General features: G+C 39.8%; 1 protein-coding gene across 1 annotated transcript in view; it reads right to left on the bottom strand.

Annotated features, from left to right (window-relative positions):
* Positions 1–22,755, bottom strand: part of TMC1 (transmembrane channel like 1) — a 147,037-nt gene extending 124,282 nt beyond the window's left edge. Inside the window, exon 1 of the mRNA XM_047700537.1 lies at positions 22,387–22,755. Coding sequence (XP_047556493.1) covers positions 22,387–22,456 — 70 coding nt within the window. The 5' untranslated portion in view covers positions 22,457–22,755. The remainder of the gene's footprint in view (positions 1–22,386) is intronic.
* Positions 22,756–25,006: the final 2,251 nt, after the last annotated feature.

The raw sequence follows: 25,006 nt of genomic DNA, 5'->3' as shown, positions 1-25,006 counted from the left end.
CCCTGGATGTGATATTCTACCTGTGAAATATCTTTGCACCACTTTCTATCGCAATCTATTTAAATATGTCACTGAGTCTAAAAATAGACCTAGTTGCTTAAGTCCTGCCTTCGCTTTCATATAACCTACAGAGGAAAATAGTACCAGAGGCCAACTTCTTTTCTAACGTCTCCTGCAAGCACGAGCTAAGAACAGGGAGCAAGGCCCCAGGCTACAATTACCTCCTCTTATACCCACCTAAAAGCAAATCCCAGGCGGTGTCTTCAAAAACCTAGTTTCCCTCACTCATTATGCCTGTACCCATGCCTTATGGTTGGCCATTCACTCAATAAATATTTACTTAGGTCTTCACTATTCTTGTTGCAGTAGGGGATATGTGGTATTAAAAGTTGGCCATGTCCCTGCTTTCCCTGAGCTTCCAGGGCAGTTAGGGACACAATGATACATTCTGAGTTTCTGGAAGAGTTCTGGTTACAAATGTTCTGCAAACTATAATATACTACCCCAGAATTGTCTATTTATCTTTTTTAAAAAGGCAAGAGAAGGGGGTGGCAAGATGGCAGAAGAGCAGGAGACTGAAATGACATCAGGTCCCAGGAGTTCAGCTACAGTTATCAAATCATTCCGAACACCTACAAACTCAACAAGAGATAGAAGAGAAGAAGAGCAGCAATTCTAGGAATAGAAAATTGACCACTTTCTGGAAGGTAGGATGTTCGGAGAAGTGAATCCAAAGTGACAGGAAGACCGATCTTGGGGGGGGGGGGGGGTGCGGAGGGCCGGCTCCCAGCAAGTGGTGGAGCAGTGGAGCACAAAATCAGAACTTTCAGAAGCCTGTTCCACTGAGGGACATCACCCCAGAAGCTAAGCGGGGTAGGGGGGAGCCCTTGCCGGGACACTGTAGTCTCAGGACCTGCGGGGTCACAAAAAGACCAGGGGTATCTGAGTGTGACAGAGCTGCCATGTATCCAAACAGGGAAGCCGGCTACAGAGATGGAGCTGAGGAGTACACTCTCAGCTTGGGGTTACCTTAAACCATGATCTGAGACACAGTTGGGCCACTGCTCTTTGAGCAGGGACCCCACAAGTGACAGATTGGGGGAGACTTCCTCCTTCCTCCTCAGAGAGGAGCAGCGTGGGAGCACATGGCAAGAATCTTCTGGGTTTGGAGACTCCAAATGGGTCCATGCACCAGAGACAGAAATGCTCGGTCACAAGGCCAGGTGAGTATGGAGCACAGCCACAGACCAGGGAGACGGGAGGGATTGACTGTTTTTCTCTGAAGACACACTGAGGAGGGGGTTCCCGAGCTCTTGGCTACTCTGGGCCAGAGATTGGGAGGCCGCCATTTTCATTCTCCTCCTCCAAAAGCTCTACCTAAAGCGTTCAGCAAACAAAAGCTCCTGAACGCAAACCTGAGCAGATTACTGAGCCTGGCCCCTGGCAAGCGCAGTGCAATTCCGCCTCCAGCAAAAACATTTGACAATCACTGCAATAGGCCCAGAAGAGCAACAAGAACATCCAGCCAAGATCAAGTTCAACGAGAACTGTGGAACTCCAGAGCTAGGGGAAACCAACACACAGAATTCACGGCTTTTTCCCCATGATCCTTTGGTTGTGCAAAGTTAAATTTTTTTTTAATTTTAATTTTTTCTTATTCTATTTTTTTAACTTTTCCTCTTTCCTCTATTAATGTTTTTTAACTGTTTTATCTTATCAATAGTGTTAAAAAAATCTTTTAAAATTTTCATTGTTATATTTTATCCCTTCATTGTATTTAACCTTATTTTTTGTACACATATAGGGTTTTTTTCCTTTAAATTTTGGGATACAATTTCTTCTAATAGATCAAAATATACCCTAAATCTAGTGCATGGCTTTTGTTCTAGCCTCTAGCCTAACCACATTCTTTCCTCTTTTTTTTTCCCTTTTTCCAACCAACTTATCTTATCAATTCCTTTTTTAGAATCTTTTATGAATTTTCATCTTTACATAGTATATATATAAACTATATATATATTACATATATAATAAAATAATTTTATTATATATGTAATATATATATAGTTTATATATATATATAAATTTATATAATATAATATATAAATTATATATAAATAAAAATTATATATATATAATTTTTTCTTTCTTTAAAATTTTGGGAGATAGTTTCTTCTAAGAGACCAGAATACACCCAAAATCAAATGGGTGGCTCTGTTCTATTCACCAGCCTAATATATATATATTTTGATGTGTGTGTGTGTATATATATATATATATATATATATATATATATTCCCCCCCCCCTTTTTCTTCTCCCCCCAGTTTCAGGTCTCTTCTGATTTGCTTAGCATATATTTTCCTGGGGTCTTTGCCACCATTTTAGTATTTTGTTCTCTCATTCATCTATTCTTACCTGGATAAAATGACAAGGCAGAAAAACTCACCACAAAAAAAAAGAACAAGGGGCAGTACCAACAGCTAGGGACCTAATCAATACGGACATTGGTAATATTTCAGAACTGGAGTTCAGAATGATGATTATCAAGGTGCTAGCTGGGCTCAAAAAGGCATGGAAGATATTAGAGATATTAGAGAAGATATTAGAGAATCCCTTTCTGGAGAAATAAAATCCCTTTCTGTAGAAATAAAAGAATTAAAATCTAACCAGCTTGAAATTTAAAAAGCTATTAATGAGGTGCAATAAAAAATGGAGGCTCTTACGGCTAGGATAAATGAGGCAGAAGAGAGAACTAGTGATATAGAAGACCAAATGACAGAGAATAAAGAAGCTGAGCAAAAGAGAAAAGAGAGACAACTACTGGACCACAAGGGGAGAATTCAAGAGGAAAGTGATACCATAAGATGAAACAATATTAGAATAATTGGGATCCGAGAAGAAGAAGAAAGAGAGAGGGGGGCAGAAGGTATATTGGAGCAAATTATCATAGGGAACTTCCCTAATATGGCAAAGGAAACAAGCATCACAATCCAGGAGGCACAGAGAACCCCCCTCAAAAATCAATAAAAATAGGTCCACACCCCATCATCTAATAGTAAAACTTACAAGTCTCAGTGACAAAGAGAAAATCCTGAAAGCAGCTCGGGACAAGAGGTCTGTAACATACAACCGCAGAAATACTAGCTTGTCAGCAGCCTTATCCACAGAGACCTGGCAGGCCAAAAAGGACTGGCATGATGTATTCAGAGCACTAAATGAGAATAATAAGCAGCCAAGAATATTATATCCAGCTCAGCGGTCACTGAAAATAGAAGGAGAGATAAAAAGCTTCCAGGACAAACAAAAATTAAAAGGATTTGCAAACACCAAACCAGCCCTACAGGAAATATCAAAAGGGGTCCTCTAAGCAAAGAGAGAGCCTAAAAGTAATAGACCAGAAAGGAACAGAGATAATATACAATAATAGTCATCTTACAAGCAATACAATAGCACTAAATTCATATCTTTCAGTTGTTACCCTGAATGTAAATGGGATAAATGTCCCAATCAAAAGACACTTGGTATCAGAATATATAAAAAATTAAAAAAAAAAATCCATTGATATGCTGTCTGCAAGAAACTCATTTTAGACCCAAAGACAGCTCCAGAATTAAAGTAAGGGGATGCAAAACAATTTACCATGCTAATGGACATCAAAAGAAAGCTGGGGTGGTAATTCTTATATCAGATAAATTAGATTTTATGCCAAAGACTCTAATAAGAGATGAGGAAGGACACTATATCATACTCAAAGGGTCTGTCCAACAAGATCTAACAATTTTAAATATCTATGCCCCTCACATGGGAGCAACCAATTATATAAACCAATTATTAACAAAATCAAAGAAACACATAAGCAATAATACAATAATAGTAGGGGACTTTAACAACCCCCTCACTGAAATGGACAGATCATCTACGCAAAAGATCAACAAGGAAATACTTTATTTTTTTTCTCAAAGATTTTATTTTTATTTGACAGAGATCACAAGTAGGCAGAAAGGCAGGCAGAGAAAGAGAGGGGGAAATAGGCTCCCTGCTGAGCAGAGAGCCTGATGTGGGGCTCGGTCACAGGACCTGGGATCGTGACCTGAGCTGAAGACAGAGGCTTTAGCCCACTGAGCCACCCAGGTACCCCAAAATAAAGACTTTAAATGACACACTGGACTGGGGAGACATCACAGATATATTTGACATTCCAACCAAAAGCAACAGAATACACATTCTTCTCTAGTGTACATAGAACATTCTCCAGAGTAAATCACATCCTGGGTCACAAATCAGGTCTCAACTGGTATCAAAAGATTGGGATCATTCCTAGCATATTTTCAGACCACAGTGCTCTGAAGCCAGAACTCAATCACAAGAGGAAAGCTGAAACACAAATACATGCAGGCTAATGAGCATCCTACTAAGGAATGAATGGGTCAACCAAGAAAGTAAAGAAGAACTGAAAAAATTCATGGAAACAAATGAAAATGAAAACATAACTGTTCAAAATCTTTGGGACACAGCCAACGTGGTCCTGAGAGGGAAGTATATAGCGATACAAGCCTTTCTCAAGAAACAAGAAAGGTCTCAAGTATACAATCTAACCCTACACCTAAAGGAGCTGGAGAAAGAATAGCAAAGAAAGCTTAAACCCAGCAGGAGAAGAGAAATATAAAGATCAGAACAGAAATCAATGAAATAGAAACAAAAACAAACAAACAAAAAAACCCGTAGAACAAATCAACAAAACTAGCAGCTGGTTCTTTGAAAAGAATTAGTAAGATTGATAAACCCCTGGCCAGACTTATCAAAAAGAATAAAAGGACCCAAATTAATGAAATTATGAATGACAGAGGAGAGATCACAACCAACATCAAAGAAATGTAAACAATTGTAAGAACATATTATGAGCAACTATATGCCAACAAATTTGACAATCTGGAAGAAATGGATGCATTCCTAGAGACATAAAACCTACCAAAACTGAACCAGGAAGAAACAGAAAACCTGAACAGACCCATAACCAATAAGGAGATTGAAGCAGTAATCAAAAATCTCCCAACAAACAAGAGCCCAGGGACAGACGGCTTCCCAGGGGAATTCTAACAAACTTTTAAAGAACAACTAATACCTATTCTCCTGAAACTCTTCCAAAAAATAGAAATGGAAGGAAAACTTCCAAACTCATTTTAGGAGGCCAGTGTCCCCTTGATCCAAAAACCAAACAAAGACCTCATCAAAAGGAGAATTACAAACCGATATCCTTGATGAACATAGATGCAAAAATTCTCACGAAAATACTAGCCAACAGGATCCAACAGTACATTAAAAGGATTATTCACCACGACAAAGTGGGATTTATTCCTGGCCTGCCAAGGTTGGTTCAACATCTGCAAATCAATCAATGTGATACAACACATTAATAAAAGAAAGAACAAGAACCATATGATACTCTCAATAGATGCTGAAAAAGCATTTGACAAAGTACAGTATCCTTTCTTGATCAAAACTCTTCAGAGTATAAGGATAGAGAGTACATACCTCAATATCAAAGCCACCTATGAAAAACCCACAGCGAGTATCATTCTCAATGGGAAAAAACGGAAAGCTTTTCCCCTAAGGTCAGGAACACAGCAGTGATGTCCACTATCACTGCTGCTACTCAACATAGCACTAGAAGTCCTAGCCTCAGCAATCACACAATAAAAAGAAATAAAAGGCATCTGAATCAGCAAAGAAGAAATCAAACTCTTAATCTTTGCAGATGATAAGGTACTTTATGTGGTAAACCCAAAAAACTCCACTCCAAAATTGCTAGAGTTCATACAGGAATTCAGTAAAGTGTCAGGATATGAAATCAAGGCACAGAAATCAGTTGCATTTCCATACACCAACAGAAAGACAGAAGAAAGAGAAATTAAGGAGTCGATCCCATTTGCAATTGCACCCAAAACCTTAAGATACCTAGGAATAAACCTAAGCAAAGAAGCAAAGAACCTTTACTCAGAAAACTATAAAGTACCCATGAAAGAAACTGAGAAGACACAAAGAAATGGAAAAACTATCTATGCTCATGGACTGGAAGAACAAATATTGTGAAAATGTGTATGCTACCTAAAGCAATCTACACATTTTATGCAATCCCTGTCAAAATAACATCAATTTTTTTCAAAGGAATGGGACAAATAATCCTGAAACTTATATGGAACCAGAAAAGACCCTGAATAGCCAGAGGAATGTTGAAAATGAAAGCGAAAATTGATGGCATCACAATTCCAGACTTCAAGCTCTATTACAAAGCTGTAATCATTAAGACAATATGGTACTAGCAGAAAGACAGACACACAGATCAATGGAATAGAATAGAGAGCCCAGAAATGGACCCTCAACTCTATGGTCAACTAATCTTCAACAAAGAAGGAAAGAATGTCCAATGGAAAAAAGACAGTTTCTTCAACAAATGGTGTTAGGAAAATTGGACAGCCACATGCAGAAGAATGAAATTGGACCATTTCCTTTCACCACACACAAAAATAGACTCAAGATGGATGAAAAACCTCAATGTGAGACAGGAATCCATCAAAAGCCTTAAGGAGAACACAGGCATCAACCTCTTCCTCCTCAGCCACAGCAACTTCTTCCTAGAAACTTTGCCAAAGGCAAGGGAAACAAGGGCAAAAATAAACTATTGGGACTTCATCAAGATCAAAAGCTTTTGCACAGTGAAGGAAACAGTAAAACCAAAGGACAACTGAAAGAATGGGAGAATATATTCACAAATGACATATCAGACAAAGGGCTAGTATCCAAAATCTACAAAGAACTTCCCGAACTCAACACCCAAAGAACAAATGATGCAATCAAGAAATGGGCAGAAGACATGAACAGACATTTCTGCAAAGACGACATCCAGATGGCCAACAGACCCATGAAGAAGTGTTCTACATCACTCGGCATCAGGGAAATACAAATCAAAACCACAATGAGATACCACCTCACACCAGTCAGAATGGCTAAAATTAACAAGTCCAGAAACGACAGATGTTGGCAAGGATCCGGAGAAAGGGGAACCCTCCTACACTATTGGTGGGAATGCAAGCTGGTGCAGCCACTCTGGAAAACAGCATGGAGGTTCCTCAAAAAGTTGAAAATAGAGCTACTCTACAACCCAGCAATTGCACTATTGGGTATTAACCCTAAGGATACTAATGTAGTGATCCAAAGGGGCACATGCATCCAAATGTTTATAACAACAATGTCCACAATAGCCAAACTATGGAAAGAACCTAGATGTCCATCAACAGATGAATGGATAAAGAAGATGTGATATGTATGTATGTATGTATATATATATATATATATATACATACATACATACATATAATGGAATACTATGCAGCCATCAAAAGAAATGAAATCTTGCCATTTGCAGCAACATGGATGGAACTAGAGGGTATTATGCTGAGCAAAATAAGTCAATCAGAGAAAGACAATTATCATATGATCTCTCTGATATGAGGTATTTGAGAGGCAGAGTAGGGGTTGTGGAGAGTAGGGAAGGAAAAAATGAAACAAGATGGGATCAGGAGGGAGACAAACTCTAAGAGACTCTTAATCTCACAAAACTGAGAACTGCTGTAGGGTGGGGGTAGGAATAGGGTGGCTGGGTTATGGACATTGGTGAGGGTATGTGCTATGGTGAGTGCTATGAAATGTGTTAAGCCTGATGATTCACAGACCTGTACCCCTGGGGCAAGTAATACATTACATGTTAATAAAAATAATTTTTAAAAGAAAAAGCATTTTAAAAAAAAGGCAAGAAAGTGTTAAGTGAGCACACTCTTAAAAAAAAAAAGAAAGAAAGAAAGAAAGAAAGAAAGAAAGAAAGAAACAGAAAAAAAATCGAAAACTTCTGAGTTCTATTAAACACCAAAACATGAAAGAGGAGATCTGTCACATGCAAAACCGTCCTAAGTAGAGAGAATGATTCCTAAAGCAGAATAAAGAGCCAAAACGGTAGTATTGATACACAGGAAAAACAATGGGGTCAAAAGAGAGAAAGTGATCCGAAAATGGGAAGTCAAGGTAGATACAATAATGTTAGTGCTTATTAAACAGTAGCCAGTTAGAGAGATCCAAATCCTGGCAAAGACAAACCGTTCCTGTGTGTGCGTGTGTTTCTCCTGCTGAGACTGGAATGTTCCATCAGACCTGACTGAAATATCACTCGACTCTTATGGGCTCTCCCAGCAACAGTGCACTGCAATCTGCTTCCCCATGTCAATTTTCTCTAAGGCAATCATGTGTTGGCCGGCAAACACAAACCATCAGTTTAGCAACTAGCCAACTGGCCACAACAAGCTCACTTCAATCTTGAAATTTTTCAAGCTCACAACCTAAGAATAGAATTTAATTTTATAAGTGTATTTTTAAAAATTATATACAGAAAATCACAAATTGAAAAAAAAGACCTGGTCAAGTATGTCAATATTTGGTTTGGAAAAAGTGTCACCAGCCATAAAGGACATAAGTGACGTCCACTTCAAAGCACTCAGAGAAGAATATGTAAGAGATGAATACTTAATGCCACAGGAAATATGAAGAGAAAGAAATTGTATTTTACTGAGGAAATTCAGAAAAGCATCACAGAGGAGGTGGTCATCAACTGACCCTTGAAGGATGGATAGGATAATGATGAGCAAAACTTGAGAGAGGCTAAGGTGATTAGTAAAAAAATAAAAAATAAAAAACAAACAAAAAAAATAGAGTTGGAAAAATGTGTTCGGTATATAGGAAATGAAGAGTAGATCAAACGGGTTTGATATGAACTTAAAATAAGATTAAGTTCAAAAGGCAAAAGACCACGACATATCAGACTGGGGATTTTAAACATTATATGAGAACAATGTAAAACCAACTAAGCTTTCCGATGAAGGAAGGGACATGATGGAATGATGCTGTAGGAATTAGGCAACCCCAAAAAATGAGCCAGAGCTGAAAACTGAAAAGAACTCTTCAGCTACCAATAATTTACACTGTCATGTGAAAATATTGTATTGATTTTTTTCTAAGAAACTCAGATACCTCCATGAAAGCAAGCGTAACATGAAAAGTGGAAGTCGAGAGTTTTGGAGGACTGGATTCTAAATTACAATGGTATTATTGTGATATGGGTAAGGACATGAATTCTGGGCTGTTTCACAATTTTAACTGAAACTTGGAAGTCCTAACCTGCAGGGTCCTGGAGACGGTTCTGCGAGATCCTTGCCAGGAAGATACCAAAGACTAGAATACATTTCTTTCAGAAGTGTTCTGCAGGTAAGTATTACCAAAATGTATCTATAAGCAGAATCTTTTCTGTGGAGTCATAGAAATTCTGGAGCTCTGAAAAACTGTGTATTTGGGGAGCGGGCAAAAAGGCAAGAAACTTTCCTTTGAGTCAAAAAAAAATGTTTAAGGCAGATAGATCTGGGGGAAGAGTTTATTGTATTGGTCACTGCTTCTCAAAAACCAGATGTTTAAGAACTGGAGAACTGATCTGAACGCAGTTCAGTAGGCTCAGAGAAAAGGAAATATATTTGAAGTCCAGAATTCCATTTCACAAAATCACCATATGTGAAGGCTTGGGTTTTGTAATGTTAACTTGCACACAATACTGGCTATGGAGTGAAAAGGAAAAAAAAAAAAAAAAAAAAAAAAGACTGTTGCTGGGAAGGATGTTTAATTCTTTATTAATTGGAAGTGTCATGGTGTGGCATAAACGAGGAACCCATTGCCAGTTTAGACTTTAAGCCAAAAATAGCATTAACATCAAAGGGAGAGAAAGGCCTCTTCAATCTACATAGTGTGTAGACAACCTGCCCTTCAAGGAGAAAGGGCAGACATGAGGTAGAATACAGAACATTAGTCTTCGGGAGTAGAAAAAGACTTGTGGCATCATGAAGTCATTCTCATAGTTAGAAAGCAAAGATTGTGAAGTTTTGGTCATAGGTTAAAAATAAGCAGGAATCACAACTAGAGATCTCAGCTAAGATCAGGCCAGGAACAGAACAGAGGACAGAGAATGGAGCTTGAGCTACACCACCCCCTAAGCAATTCCTTGGCTGTCTTGCTTAAAGGTTTAACTAGTTCCCTTAAGACAAAGAACTGAGTATTTCCATCAAAATCTACAATATGCTCTACTAACTATAACTATATTCACTTCAGTAAGTGTAAATCATTTAATTAAAGGGTAAATATAGGTTACCTTAAATCAAGCTCCATTGGATTTCATTTTCCCAGCCCTGGATAATATTTTAGACAGACTCTATAGGTTTTATAGTTATAAGAACCACCTCACTTTGATAATTCATACCCATTTTCTGGAAGTAAGGTATTAAAATATCCAGTCTAGTTGAAGTTAAAACTGCAATCTCACAATCTATTCAAGGCTTCTCCCTCTCCTTACTCATGCCAGCAACTGAGGCCTGGAGACCTAAATGGGGAAGGAAATGGAAGCGTATCTTTGACCATTTCTCCTGACCTATACCACCTTTTCTACTCACTTTGTAGGTTCTGGCTCTGGCCTGAATACTAGAATGAGTATTAGAAGGGCAAAAGGTGGGGCACCTGGGTGGCTCAGTGGGTTAAAGCCTCTCCCTTCGGCTCAGGTCATGATCCCAGGGTCCTGGGATTGAGCCCCACATCAGACTCTCTGCTCAGCAGGGAGCCTGCTTCCCCCTTTCTCTGCCTGCCTCTCTGCCTACTTGTGATCTCTGTCAAATAAATAAACAAAATCTTTAAAAAGAAAAAAAAAAAGAAGGGCAAAAGGTTAAGTATCTTTACTCACACTGGGTGGTCACCATGTCTTATCGTGGCCATACATGGCCATTGCATCGGAAAGTTTGTGAGCTCTTCAAAAACCATCCCTTTTACCCTGAGGGAACCATCACACTGTGTTTTCTTGACTTGGTTAATGTATTTTCCTGAGGGCCTCCTGCAATACCCAAAGGACACCCCAGGAGATCACCCCACAGGCAGTCCCTGTATCTACACAACCTCACCCCAGCTAGCAACTTTTGTGGGTGAAATATCTTCAAAACCAGTCTGTTACTTTCCACAGCACCAATGTGGCCCAGGAGGAACATATGAATACTTGGCTTGATAAATTATGGAAATGTAACTTGTTTTATCAAGACATATTCCTATTTGTGGGCAGTATATCTTGTATACTCTTTGCAGAAAACTGTCTAGGACAGACAATGAAAACTGACTGGAAAGGAAGTCAGGGAGAATTGAGTTAATATTTATGGAGGACCTCCTATATATAAGGAAGTTGAACTAAAAGAGGTGAAATGATTCGTTATGGAAAGTAACCATCATTTTATCATCCCAATTACTCTGCTTTTATGGGAACTTCTCTACCACCTCCCCAACATTTTCTGTGAACTGCACCCTGACAGAAACAACAACCAGCATGGCTGAGAAAATGAAGGCTTTGGTCACTCTCAGCCTGGGCCTTACCTGTCATGTCTACTGTAGGAAGGAGAAGACCATATGCAGCCAGAAAGAAGAATGAAGCATATTTCCTGGACTGTCACAGTATCGGGTTCTATCTGAGCTTGTGACTCAACTTCATTCTTGCCTTTGGGTTCCATAAGTCACCCCCTGCTCTCTTGTAGCTTGAGCTAACTAAGCTGGAATATGTCGTCTTCAACCAAGTCATCGCCCTTAACTAATACACCCTCCCAAGATCTAAATGCTGCAAAGGTACCAAAGCTCCAAACCCAGGCCTGCATGATTCCAACATTTGTTCCATGACCCACACTGCCAAGAGACAGTACTATGATGGTATGATAAGAACAAGTGCAGGTCTGGGGTGCACAGACAGACCGCTAGCAATCAGAACATTGAAGTAATCATCCAAACATACTCAGAACTCATCAAATCCATATCTTCTGAATGTTTCAGCTCTGCAGCTAAGGAATGGTTGGAATATATTGAAGAATGTTCACTAGAGATCCATAAAAGAAGATGAAAGCATTTGAAATGAGAAAAAGCACATAGTATTGCCTCTACAATTCAACTGGCACTTCCTATCCTGCACCCAAATATCTTTCTCATTATGGTCTTATACTGTTTTTTAACATTTTCTTTGTCTCATCTCCCCCAAAATGCTTCTGAGCTTCTTGAGGTCATGTTTTTTGTTGTATTCAACAAACAATAAACATTGTGTTAAATGAGCTAAAATTGAAGGCACACAGCTTGTTCATACAAGGGGGACTAAGAAAACAATTTAATAATTTGTTATGAATGTCTGCATTGATGGGAACTGACTTCTGTCCATACCACAATCAAGAAGAAGAATAATTCTCACATACTAACATGAGATATTTAGCTAGTATTAGGGATAAATTGCTCCAAATTGGAGCAATTGTTGTGGAATATGTCACAGGAGGAAAAGCCTTAGAGTTTCAGCTTCCTCATAGGGGTATGTGTCATTGTCTAGGGCCATTTTGGTTTGGGTCCTTTTAACTTCTCACTGAATAAAGAGTTATAGACTTCGTGATTCTTACTTCAAGTCTCTCCAAGACCTATAAAGATATCAGACAAGAGTGGAATTTCATCTTTTTACCCCATTAGAACATGCTATATGGATAAACCTCATATTTATGAATCCTGGTATATGGAATTCAGATTCTAAAAGTTCATATCTTTAGTAAAGACCAGGCCCATGAAAATGCTCCAAAGGAGAAAGATGTTTTGAAGATGTTCTCAATTATCTGCTTAGATCATCTAAAAGTTTTGATAACTGGAAGGAATCCTAAAATACTTAAGGCAAAGCATACTATAAACACAGTACTGAGGTTTTGCTTCTAGCCACAATGAAATAAATAGGAATGAATGAACCCTCTTACCTTAAGCAACTAGAAAGCCAAATGAAATATATGAAATATCTCTTTCCAGACATTTCTGAAGAGACAGTCCAAGACAGGGACCCTGGAAAGAAGGGGAACTAATGCGATGCTCCCTGACATTGCCTGATCACTTTGCCTAAGGCGTTTCTAGGCTGCAACACAGAGAGGGGCGACCCAAACAGAGGCTTGTGGTCCCACTGAGCTGAGGGGACATAGCTCTGTTTTCAGCGAGCCCAAAGCAGGTAGAATGTGTGAGGTGAAATAACAGAAAGAAAAGAGAAGGCAGAATAATTTCTGGAGCTCACAAGAGACAGGAACAGTTTAAGTTTTCCAGTAGTCAGGGTGGAGAAACCTTCTAGTTCACAGAGCATTCATTCGAGCCCTTAGAAAGTCATTGTCTAGACCACGTTAAATCTACTAAATCTACTCTGAGCTCGCCCTAACAGAGCTTAAGATCAAGTCTCAAAAGTATCTACCTAATTCGAAGTAACTTAACTGCATCCCAGAATATAATCCAACAATATTTAAAGGAATACCGAAAAAATCCAGGACCCAGAAATGTAGAATTCAACATCTCCAACAGCAAATAAAATAACTACCAGGCAGACAAAGAAGTTGGGAAATTAATAATTCCCAACCAGGAGAGCAACCAAAAGAATCAATAGATACCAGAAATGCCAGAAACGCCATAGATGACAGAATTAACAGACATTAACAGTAAACCAACTATTATAAATATACTCCATGTGCTTAAGAACATGGTGTGAAACATAAAAAATATTATAAAAATACAACGCAAACTCTAGAGATGAAAAAGAGATATCTGAAATGACACTGGATGCAATAAACAGTGGATTTGACAGTGATGAAGACAAGAGTGTCAAATTTGAAGATAGAGATTTTACCCAAAATGGGAGAAGTAAAATAGAAGATTAAAAATTGAAGAGCATCTCTGACCTGTGGGATGAAATTAAATTATGTAAAGTATATGTAATTGAAGTTCCAGAAGTGGGAGTCAGAAAAAAGTGAGGAAATAATGGCCAAAAACGGTTTAAAATTTTGACAGCAACTGGGGGACCTGGGTGGCTCAGTCAGTTGGGTGTCTGACTCTTGATTTCAGCTTGAGTTGTGATCTCAGGGCCATGGGATTGAGCCCATGTCGGACTCTGCCCTGGGCACAGAGCCTGTTTGGGATTCTCTCTCTCCCTCTCCGCTCTTCCTCCAACTCATGTGCGCACTCTATCTCTTTTAAAAAGATTTTTTTTTTCCTTGCAATTACACACCAAAGGTCCAAAAATCTCAGTGAACTCCAAACAGAAAAAGAGATGAATAAAATTGGGGCGCCTGGGTGGCTCAGTGAGTTAAGCCTCTGCCTTCGGCTTGGGTCATGATCTTGGGGTCCTGGGATCGAGCCCCACATTTGGCTCTCTGCTCAGCGGGGAGCCTGCTTCCCCCTCTCTCCCTGCCTCTCTGCCTACCTTGTGATCTCTTTCTCTCTGTTAAATAAATAAAACCTTAAAAAAAAGAGATGAATAAAATTATAACAAGGCAGAGAATAAACAAATTGCCAGAATGAACAGTAATAATGAGAATACAATAAAAGTAGCCAGACAAAAGTGACACAATGGACATCAGGGAGGGTATGTGCTATGGTGAGTGCTATGAAATGTGTAAGTCTAATGATTCACAGACCTGTACCCCTGGGGCAAATAATACATTATATGTTAATAAAAATAATTTTTTTAAAAGTGACACAAGATAAGAATGATCATGGACGTCTCATCGGAAACTATGAAAGAGAGAAACTTTTTTTTTTTTTAAAGAGAAACTTTTCAAGCACTGAAAAGAAAAACAAACAAACCAAAGAAAAAGGAAAAAAATTTATCAACCTAGAATTTCATTCCCACCAAAAAATATCTTTCAAAAATTAAGGTAAAGACTCTTTCAGACATACGTATCATGAGTGAAATCATTGCCCACAGACCTGACCTACAAGACATACTAAAGAAGTTCTTCAGGCAGAAGAATGATGCCAGAAGAAAAAAAAAATTGTATCTGAAATATGAAAGAAAAAAACACTGGAAATAGTAAATATATGGGTAAATACAGAAGACCTTTCTTCTTATTTTTCCAAATGTCTTTATAAAGATAATTGAATGTTTAAAGCAAAAATAAGAATGATAGATTGTGGAGTTTATAGTATATATGGAAGCAAAATGTACAAAAAAATAACATAAGATACAGGAGGGGAAAATGAAATCCTATTACAGTTAAGTTTCTTAAAATATCTGTAAATTGACATACCATTATTTGAAGGCACAAAGTGATAAGCTAAAGATGCATTTTGTAAACCTACTAAAATAGAGATATAAAAATGGATACAGCTAATATACCAATAGTGAAAACAGAATGATTTAAAAATATACTTAATCCAGAAAAAGGTAAGAAAAGAGAATAAAGAACGACGAAGAGATGGGACAAAGAGCATAACAAATAAATAGCATAAAACATGCTGAACATCATTAGTCACTAGGGAAATGCACATGAAAGTCAAAGATGTACTACAACACACTTTCTCAAAAGGCTAAAATTAAGATTTACTTGCAACATCAACTTTTTGTGAGGATGTGTGGATTGCTAGAACTCTCAAACATCGCTGGTGAAAATACGAAATTCTACAGCCACTTTGGAAAAGAATTGAGCAGTTTCTTTGTATTATTACTATTATTATTTGAGAGAGAGAGTGCATGTGTATGTGTGCACACATGAGTGGGAAGGGCAGAGAAAGAGGGGGGAGGGGTGGAGGGGGAAGCACACTCCCTATTGAGCAGGGAGCCTGATAGGGGAGCTCCATAGGGGACTCAGTCCCAGGACCCTGAGATTATGACCTGAGCTGAAGGCAGAGGTTTAACCAACTGAGCCACCCAGGAGCCCCAAGAATTGGGCAGATACTTATGAGATTAATCAATCACTTGCCATATAATCCAGCAATTTCAATCCATACATTCACATAAGATTTCTATTCAAATGTTCACCCCAGCTTTATTCATAATGACCCCAAACTGGTAACAATTAGAATGTTCAACAGGTGAATGGATAAACAAACTATGGTACCCCCATACAATGGAAAGCTACTCAACAATAAAAGGAAATAAACTATTGGGATATCTAATAATGTGAGTAAATCTCAAAAGCATGCGGTTAAATGCAAGAAGCCAGGCACAAGAGAGTACCGACTGCCTGTTTCCATTTACATGGAATTCTAGAAAATGCATAGTAATCCATGACAGAAAAGCAGCATAGCAATCGCTTAGTTCCAGTGGTGGAGTGTATGGGGGGGGTGGGGTGGGGGGGGGCGAGGGAGTGTATGGATTTATGCCAAAGAGAACTAAGTAAGGAACATTTGGGAGGGGAAGAAGTCTTGATTGTGTTGGTCATTATAGTACTATGTAGATATTTGTCAAAGCTTGTTAATTGTATCTTTTTAATGTGTACAGTTTATCATGCATATCTCAACAAGGCTGGCTTTTCAAATGGAATTAAAGAAGTGGAAATAAAAGAGTGTCAATACTTTATCATTCAGATCATCCCTTGGTCACCACTGATGGGCATTTCAAACCCAAGAAGTGCTGCCCACTGCAGAGAAATCCTGAAATCACAGGCCCAGTGAGAAACAAATGCATCAATGTTTCTAATGTTTAAAGGCCCTGTGTACCTCGTAAAGCAATGTTTTGGTTCTGGTTTTGTTCTGATAACCATTCAGTACTGCCCCGAAAACATTAATCTATAAATTCTTTGACAAGGAGGACTCTGCCAAATCACATTCTTCTCAGAGCACATGAAAAGAATCAAATGCATTGTTTGTTGAAGGGACCAAATAAATAAATGAATGAATAAAGGCATTTCTATAATAACTTGTCATTCCAACACTTCTATGTATATTATTTCTCTCTTTAGGAAATGATATCTATTCATCTTTAAATATAGTAAGACCCAGTCCATATGAGCATCACAAATTTAGAAGCTTGAAGAATTTAAACAAGCAGAGCTGGGGTTTATCTTTGCATTGTTGCCCGGTCAGCGGCGGGGGGCGGGGGGGAGCATATGCTCAAACAATAGTATAGCAACGTGACAATGGTCACCACTTTTATCTTGCATGTCATTTCAGGGTTTACAAGTGGCCTTCATAACCATTAATCCATTTAAGCCATTTAGGAGCACTATTTTAGCAATAGGCAGCTTCTATCTATAAATAACACAATCTATTCATGCACTGAGGAAAAATTTCTAAGGGATTTTCTAGTTAACACTTTGTTAATCTGTTCTAAACAAAGAGAGAGAGAGAGAGAGATCAACATTATTACACTTTAACTTACAACCCAAAATTATCTTTTTTTTTTTTTTAACAAACAGTTAGTCTGTATATTACAAGGTATTTCTTTGCAATGTACTTATGTTCTGAATTGACCTTCAGCCCTGCTCCTGGAAACTCTCCACTCCCTTAGCTTCTGCGATTCTCTTCTCTGTAGGATCTCCTCTTAACCCTCTGACCCATCTTTTCTGTTTCTTCCTTGGGTTTATCCTCCTCCATCTGCCACTAAATGGAGAAGTTGACCCCCTGGGGCTCCATTGTTGTCTATCTTCCCTTGCTATACTATATACTCTTCCTGGGAAGTTATGTGATTCTAGGAACTTCAACTCTCAGATGTTGCCAAAATCTCTATAACCACAAAATACTTGCAGATAATCAAGCCATACCCCCAACCAAAACTTTTTCCCTCCCCTCGCCAAGTCTTTTACTTATTGGAATTTCCTTCTACTCCATTGCCAAACCTGGAATCATGAGAGCGATTTTTGACAGCTCCCGCTCCCTCATCTTCCCACATTCACTCTCACCAAGTACTAGCATTTCCATATTCTAAATGTTTTTGGAATCTTTCCTTTCTGTGCCAGACACAAACTTCATGTGCTTCATCAAATTCCTTCCAATGCTTCCGTCGGCTCCAACAGCATCCCAGCCCCAACCAATCACCTGTCCTTGAAGTGCAAAGCACACAGCAGAGTCAACTACCTGCCGGCCTAGAGAGTTAGGATCTCTACCACTTCCAGACTTGGAACAGCACACTATGGAATGTGGGATTTGGTATCTTACAGGGATGCCCTGGTGCAGGGGGCAGGTAACACAACTCAGTAATGTGTAGTGCTAACTCCATGAGGTGATAACAGGTGATGGGGGGATCTAAGCAGATCAATTTGCCTTTCTTCATTTCTTCATGGGCTACCCATAAGGACAGTTTTTCCTTGTGCTCTGTTTGGAGAAGTTCAGTATGCTGAGCAGTGTACCTGCCAGCTGACCTGCTATGTAGGTCCTTCCCAGTGTATTGAATTGGCAGCCATCACGGTTAAGATATCCCTTGTCATCCCTTCACATCTAACCATCGTGGTAATTCATCACTACATATTATATAGAGCCTGGCATGTAATAAGCACTTAATAATGGACACAATTATTATGCTATGATATTATGTAACCAAAATAGGCAATGCTATTGTTCTTTTCATTTCTTATGAAGTCAGACCATTGTCTAAAAAACTACATTCATTGTGTTTCAACCAATTTGAATCCATTTTGTTAAATATAAACCAAACATAACTTTCATAGACAAAGTCTGGAAGAAGAAAACAATACGGCCATAGTAACCTATTTGTGGTGTGATTCTTTGTTTTTGTTGTTTTTTAAAATACGCTTTTCTAAAATGTACACATTTTCTGTAACATATATTCCATCCACTATCAAATAAACTTTAAAACATCTGTTGTTATGAAAGCAGTAAGATTAATAAATGATAAATAACAGCATGAATAAACAGCAAGAATGATCAAGTCCAACCTTACTTGTTTAACGAAATGGTTGATACCTAGGAGAGCTTGTGCAACCTTATTCCAAGTTTCTGTAAGAATAGTTAGATCTGAAATGAGCCCACTACAACCAGGAACTTGAGGACCCCAGGTTGGAAAATCCTAAAGTGTTTGAAATCGAACATCTTAAAAGGATTTAAGCCCTGTCCTTATTAATGGAAAACCAATCCCACCCTATTAAAAGCCAATTAGGCATCTCTGCGCCATTTCTAACATTTTCTTTGGAAATACATGTAGAGCCTCAAGAAAGTGGTTATTTTTGTTTTTGTTTTTTGAAAACTTTGACCTACTTGGATAATGATATTCTTAAGCCTGTCCAGATGTTTGAAGTCAATAAAACTACCAAGCTTATTAAATAGGATCCCACTCACATTTCTCAAGACACAAGCCTGAAGCTCAGTGACTTTAATAGATTATCTCTAAGTGAAATCTCTGTCTCCACTTTCCATCCTAAGTTTCAACAAGTCAGCAGAAGAGAGGACCAGGACCAAGGCCATCTGGATTGCTGAAAAGCAAACATGTATTTCCAGGTTATCCCCTAGTTGAAAATTCTACCAGTTTGTCTTTTAGGGACTGAAATGAGGCTGCAAACAGAGCCAATATAAGCTCCGTAAACATCACAGGATGATGGCCAAATACGCCACACGCTATCTCCAGGGTACCGAGAATGTACCCCTGTGGAGTCACAGCAACCAAAAATGTGTGTCGTTGTATCATTCAGCCTTTCACATACATCCCCACACTAGGGTTTTATGCCTCTTTTCTTCACTTTCTCTGCCTTAATTCTCTTCCCTCACCTTTTCAGCTTTCCTTAATTCAGAGCTGTATTTAATTCACAAAGTGCACGTATTTAATTCACAAACTGCAGCAGAACTGGTCCCCTTCACAAAGCTGCCCCCCACACCAATCTGACACAGAACGTCCAATTTCAGTTGTTGGCTAAACCTCAGTGTATTCTGCTTCCTTCACCGTCTCCCCGAATGAAAGAAAGGGAAGTCTGAGCACTTACTAGTTGGTGAAAGCTTATGCGCATTAAAGAAAAGAGATTAGAGGAAAAAATAAGCCCTTTCCAATTCTCAAGACACAAAAGGTATCTAATCACAGAAATATAAAAAGAAGGGAAAGCCCCAAAGAGGGAAGAAAAATTGGGGAGGGGGGGCTATTCAAAGTTCCCAATCTCTGAGAAAGGTAGTCTTCAAGAATCAGGTCTTTATTTTGAAATACCTCTCTTGGGTGGCATCGTGGTGGTGTCCTCTCAGAGTGTCTTAGCTGCCAGCTGACAATGATGACAGGCTGAAGGGACAAATGTTTCAGGTTTGGTCCAGCACATCCACACACTTCTGCCTGTCGCTGAAAGTGCTCCCTGGTGCCATTTCACAGTCTGAAACATAAGAAGGTACTAATTTCCTCGCCATTAAATTTTCATGAATGTTTAGTTTGCCATTTAGGGATGGAGTACTCAGGTCAAAGGGGTTGTATTTGGGGCTCATGTCTGAAATAAAACTAAACTGATCGTGTAAGCTGTATTCAAAGCAAATCTGGCTTCAGCCCCGTGTGTATGAGCTAACCTGCCTTGTTTTGAATGCCTTCCTTTTAGGGCTTTATCAGAATTACAGATACCAAGGGCAGTGTGAGTGTTGGGCAATGCTCTTATTGACTCTTAACGGAGAAACCCTGACCATCAAGTGTACTTGGTAAATGAAATGAGGCAATAAACAAGGTGCTCCTACATCTGGAGTTCAGGTGAGTGCAAGGCTATGGAGCCTTCAACGTAGCCCCCAGCCTCCAATGTGGGGAAACCTGGAGATACTGTATTTATTTTCTCAACTTGTGGAGGATAAAATTGACTGTAAGAGGAGTTGCAGGACACAATTTTAGAACTTTTCTCTTTATCAAATCTTCTCACAGAAAGGTGGTCATCTTTGACTTTAAATGATAAAAAATGATAAACAAAAGAGATTTCTACCATTGAAAAGAAAAGAAGGGGCAGAAAGTGCTGTAATTTAATGTTGCAAAAGAGACTGCTTTTTTGAGAGCGAGGACACTGGCATTCTCTGGTTACTTCGGTGATAGCCACTGACCTTGGCAAGAGGAAGCAGTGTTTTGAAATGGATCCCCACGGCACATTCACCCTAGAGTAGCTTTTGGCTGCACAAATGCATTTGTGCACACATCTGACCCTTTGAGCACATAAACATTAGTACATAGATTCTAGCCAAAATAGTGTGTAGCTCACTCAAAATTGTGGCTTAAAACAAAGCTCCATTAGGATGATACTTGCCTAGTTTTTCCCTATTCAGACACTTAGGTCTTAACTGTAACAGTGAAAGAGGATAGAGCTGATATAAGAACTTATATTTAAAGATGCCCAGGGACACCTGGGTGGCTCAGTCGATTAAGCCTCTGACTTTGGCTCAAGTCATGAGCTCAGAGTCCTGGGATGGAGCCCTGAATGGGGCTCTCTGCTCAGCAGGGAGTCTGCTTCTCCCTCTCCCCCTCCTTTCCACCCCACTTATGCTTGTGTTCGGTCTCTCTCTCTCTCTCTCTGAAATAATAAAATCTTAAAGATTAATAAATAAAAAAAATAAAGATGCCCAGAGTGGTTCTTCAACCTGAGAATTTATAAAGACATCAAGAAATGTTATTGTAAATCACTGGACATATAACCTAGAGTGAGAATAATATGTAATTTAATTGCTATTAAATATGAATTTATATAATTAAACACTATTCTAATAAAAACCATCACAAATTCATGAATAAAATAACAAAAATATTGTATCCACGAAATTGTGCAAAAAAGAATATTAAAAGATTAAAAGAAAAATATTAAAGACAGAAATTATCACATTAAAAATTGATGGATTCCACTGTTTTAAAATAAAAAAATTCTATTCACCAAAGACGTTTCAAAGAAACTAAATTTATATCTCACACAGCACTTCATAAGAGTATAAAAAATAAAGACTATCAACAAGAAGACATGAACACCAAAAGGGAAAAAAAATAACAGCAAAAGACTTAAACATTTCACACATGAAGATATAAAATGAAAAAGAAAAGAAAAATAAAAATAAAAACGAATAAAAATGTAAAATGTTATTCCACAGAAGAAAAGATATAGCCAACAGACATATGAAGAAAGGCCCAATCTCATCTTAGTGAAATACAAATCAAGGCCACTAACAGAGAGGGTATGTTGGTCCGAAACCTTGGAGTTCCTTGGGGTGAACTTGAAACAGGCCCAGGTCCAGGGAGGGTTGGTGGGAGAGATGGAAGAAAGAGGCAGGGTACTGAAGATGGTTACATGGCAGGTTTTTTGTTTTGTTTTGAAAAAAAAAATTTTTAAGGTTCTGTTTATTTGAGAGAGAAAGCGAGCATGAGCTAGGGTAGTGGTGGGAGAGGAGGAGCAGAGAGAGAGAGGGAGAAGCAGGCTCCCCGCTGAGCAGGGAGCCCAACTCAGGGCTGGATCCCAGGACCTCGAGATCATGACCTGAGTCAAAGACAGATACTTAAGCCACTCAGCCACCCATGCATCCCGGTAGGTGGCAATTTTACAAAAACAAGGTAATGTACTCACGAGGCTTGTCTTGGGCAACCTCAAGACAAGTAAATCTCTGCACATGACCACCAAAGTCTTCGCAGTTCATACGGAGGCCTTAATGGGGTTCAAATGGTCTCAACAATGCATTGCTCTCTCGAGACTGTGTCCTTGAAAACAGTTCCAGCCGCCATGGCGGGCAGAGCACACTGGGCAAAAATAGGGGAAGGGGACGGGGCCTCCAATTGCCCTGGGGCCAGCTTGAGGGTCTTCCAGCAGTCTTGACCTCTGGATGACCTCCTCCAAACTCCACCCCTCTTGACTGGCTCTCGGGATCTTACAGATTTCCCCTCTTTCACAATGAGCCCTCATGCTCAGCTGGGGCTTCATTAGCTTGGAGGTGACTCATTACACCTGCAGGCAGATACCACAGATGAAGATACACAGATGAAGGTAATGATTCCCGAAGTAAGTAAGTAAGCCCTGTGATCCAAAGCACTGATTTATTAAGTCTGCGCTAGGCTGAGGGTCAGATCATTTGGGGTGCTTGTTTGTATCCTCATGTGCTTTGATAAAGATGATACCTGAGCAGACTCCTCAGCTATGAACACACAACATTTTGCTGAGATGATGGCCCGGGTGTTTTCTTGTGAGGCGGTAATGATGACCAAGGCGGTCCTATTTTGGAGGACAGCTTTTCTCCCTAGAGACATTTCAGGGTTCGGTAAGGATAGGCTTTGTCAGCTATCACATCAGGCTTGTGGGGTGAGTTTAGTAAGGGCTGCTGTCTGTGCTATCCTGTCCTCCCAGTCAATACAGGGAAGAAAGATGGTGGCCAGGTGATTGTACCATTGGAACAACAGTACAATTCCCCGAGGAGAAGGAAATTGGCAACTCTTGTTATTGTCTTGTTATTGTCAGGGTGCAGCAACCCAACCGCCCCTATGAAAACCATGTCCAAAGATCTGTGCTCCACAACCACTGGGACCCACCTGGGCTCACCCAATAAATACCTGAGCAGCGTGACCCGTCACCACCCGCCCAGCCCATATCCTTTAATGTGACGGAATGACTGCGTGATTCTGGGGAAATCCATCCTGTCTTCCTGGTACAACTGGGCTGGTTCTGTTTAGAGCAGTTTCTTCTGTTCTCAACACAGGAGCACATGAGTGCGCAAATGTTCGATACCCAGGGTAAGCCACCTGAACCCATCCCAAATTTGAATGTCGCCACCACTGTTCTAATAGTGGTATGTTTAGGACCCTCTGGTGAGCAGTTAGATAGGCTGCTGTACAGTCTGATTGACAGAAAAAAAAAAAAAAAAAAACCTATCCCCAATGTTATTAATAGTGTGTGCCACAAACCAGATGTCTGGGTCAGTATCAATAATATCATGAATTAGAGTGCCAATCCTAGTGCCAATTCTCCCTTAATGTACTGCTTTAGTGCCTTCCAATCCCCAACCTGGCAGGGAGATACCCACCAGGGCTGTCCTGCAGAGCTACAGAGGGACGCCTGCCCACATGTCCAGCAGTTAGACCGATACCTTTGTCAGGCACACAAATGGGTCCACAGTAGAAAGATATTTTTGTCATAAGCCTGTGACTAGATACCACAGGAGCCACAGAAGTTTAAAGTCAAAAAGATAGATACTCAGTACGAACTTGTACGGGAAGTCTTTCCCTTCTATAGGAATTACCCTTGTAGTCTGATTTAGAGGTTAATGTGGCTTGCAGCTTTAGGAACTTAACCTGGTTGTGCACACCATGTGTGTTGGTCACAGGAGGCAGCACTGTCAGGCATAAGGAGATGGACTGGGGGTGGACTATGCTAGACTAGGACCTCCATATTTCCCCCTCCTTCAAAGGTGCATGATTGCCTTACAGATAGGGTGCGTTTCAATGGGTCTTACAGCAGGACAATGGGCTGAGCAATTCCTCCTCACTCAGGGATACAAAGTAACTCACCCACCCAGGTGGGATGTCCTCTTGCACATTCCAGGAGAAAACCTCTCTTCCTGGCATGAAGGGGCATGGTGTTTTCAGCGGTGTGGTATGTTGATCCACAGTTGAGCGTCGGGGCCAAGACTGTCTCTTGCAATGTCCATACACTTAGAATGTGTGTTTCAGCAGGTGATTTACTTTCGTTTGGCCAGCCAATGTGTTTTTACCTATTAGTAATTTAATCTGCTGCTTTACCATGACTTTCTTGGTAGCAAACCTGCCGCCTGTGGTTATAGGGGCAATGGAATCTTTGTTCAATGTCATGTTCTTTTGCCCAGTCTTGACATCATGAACCTTATCACTGTCTATTCAGCAAGGGTATCCATACACAGGACTCAGTTTCTCTAATCCGTTAATGGTGGCAGCCTGGCTTGCATGGCAAAGGGGAAAGCTGGGGTTGGGCCAGGTAAGTCGTACCCAGACACCAAGGCATATTTAGGACCCTCCCTGGGAGGCACGGGGCCAATATTATCAATTTGCCAATCCCTCGCTGGTTGAGAACTCCAGTGGGTGACCCCCAGAATCCTATGGTAGTGGCCTTGGGCACTGTTCAGATCACACCGGACATGCTGTTTGTTACTGCACTGACCAAGGCACTGTACTTCAAGGATCATGAAGCATCTTGGCAATGTGCCATCCCACCTGGGCACACTCCA

Source organism: Lutra lutra, chromosome 13 (assembly GCF_902655055.1).
Source record: "Lutra lutra chromosome 13, mLutLut1.2, whole genome shotgun sequence".
Taxonomy (NCBI): domain Eukaryota; kingdom Metazoa; phylum Chordata; class Mammalia; order Carnivora; family Mustelidae; genus Lutra; species Lutra lutra.
Note: the sequence above shows the minus strand (reverse complement) of the source record. Positions and strands in the feature narration are given on the sequence as shown.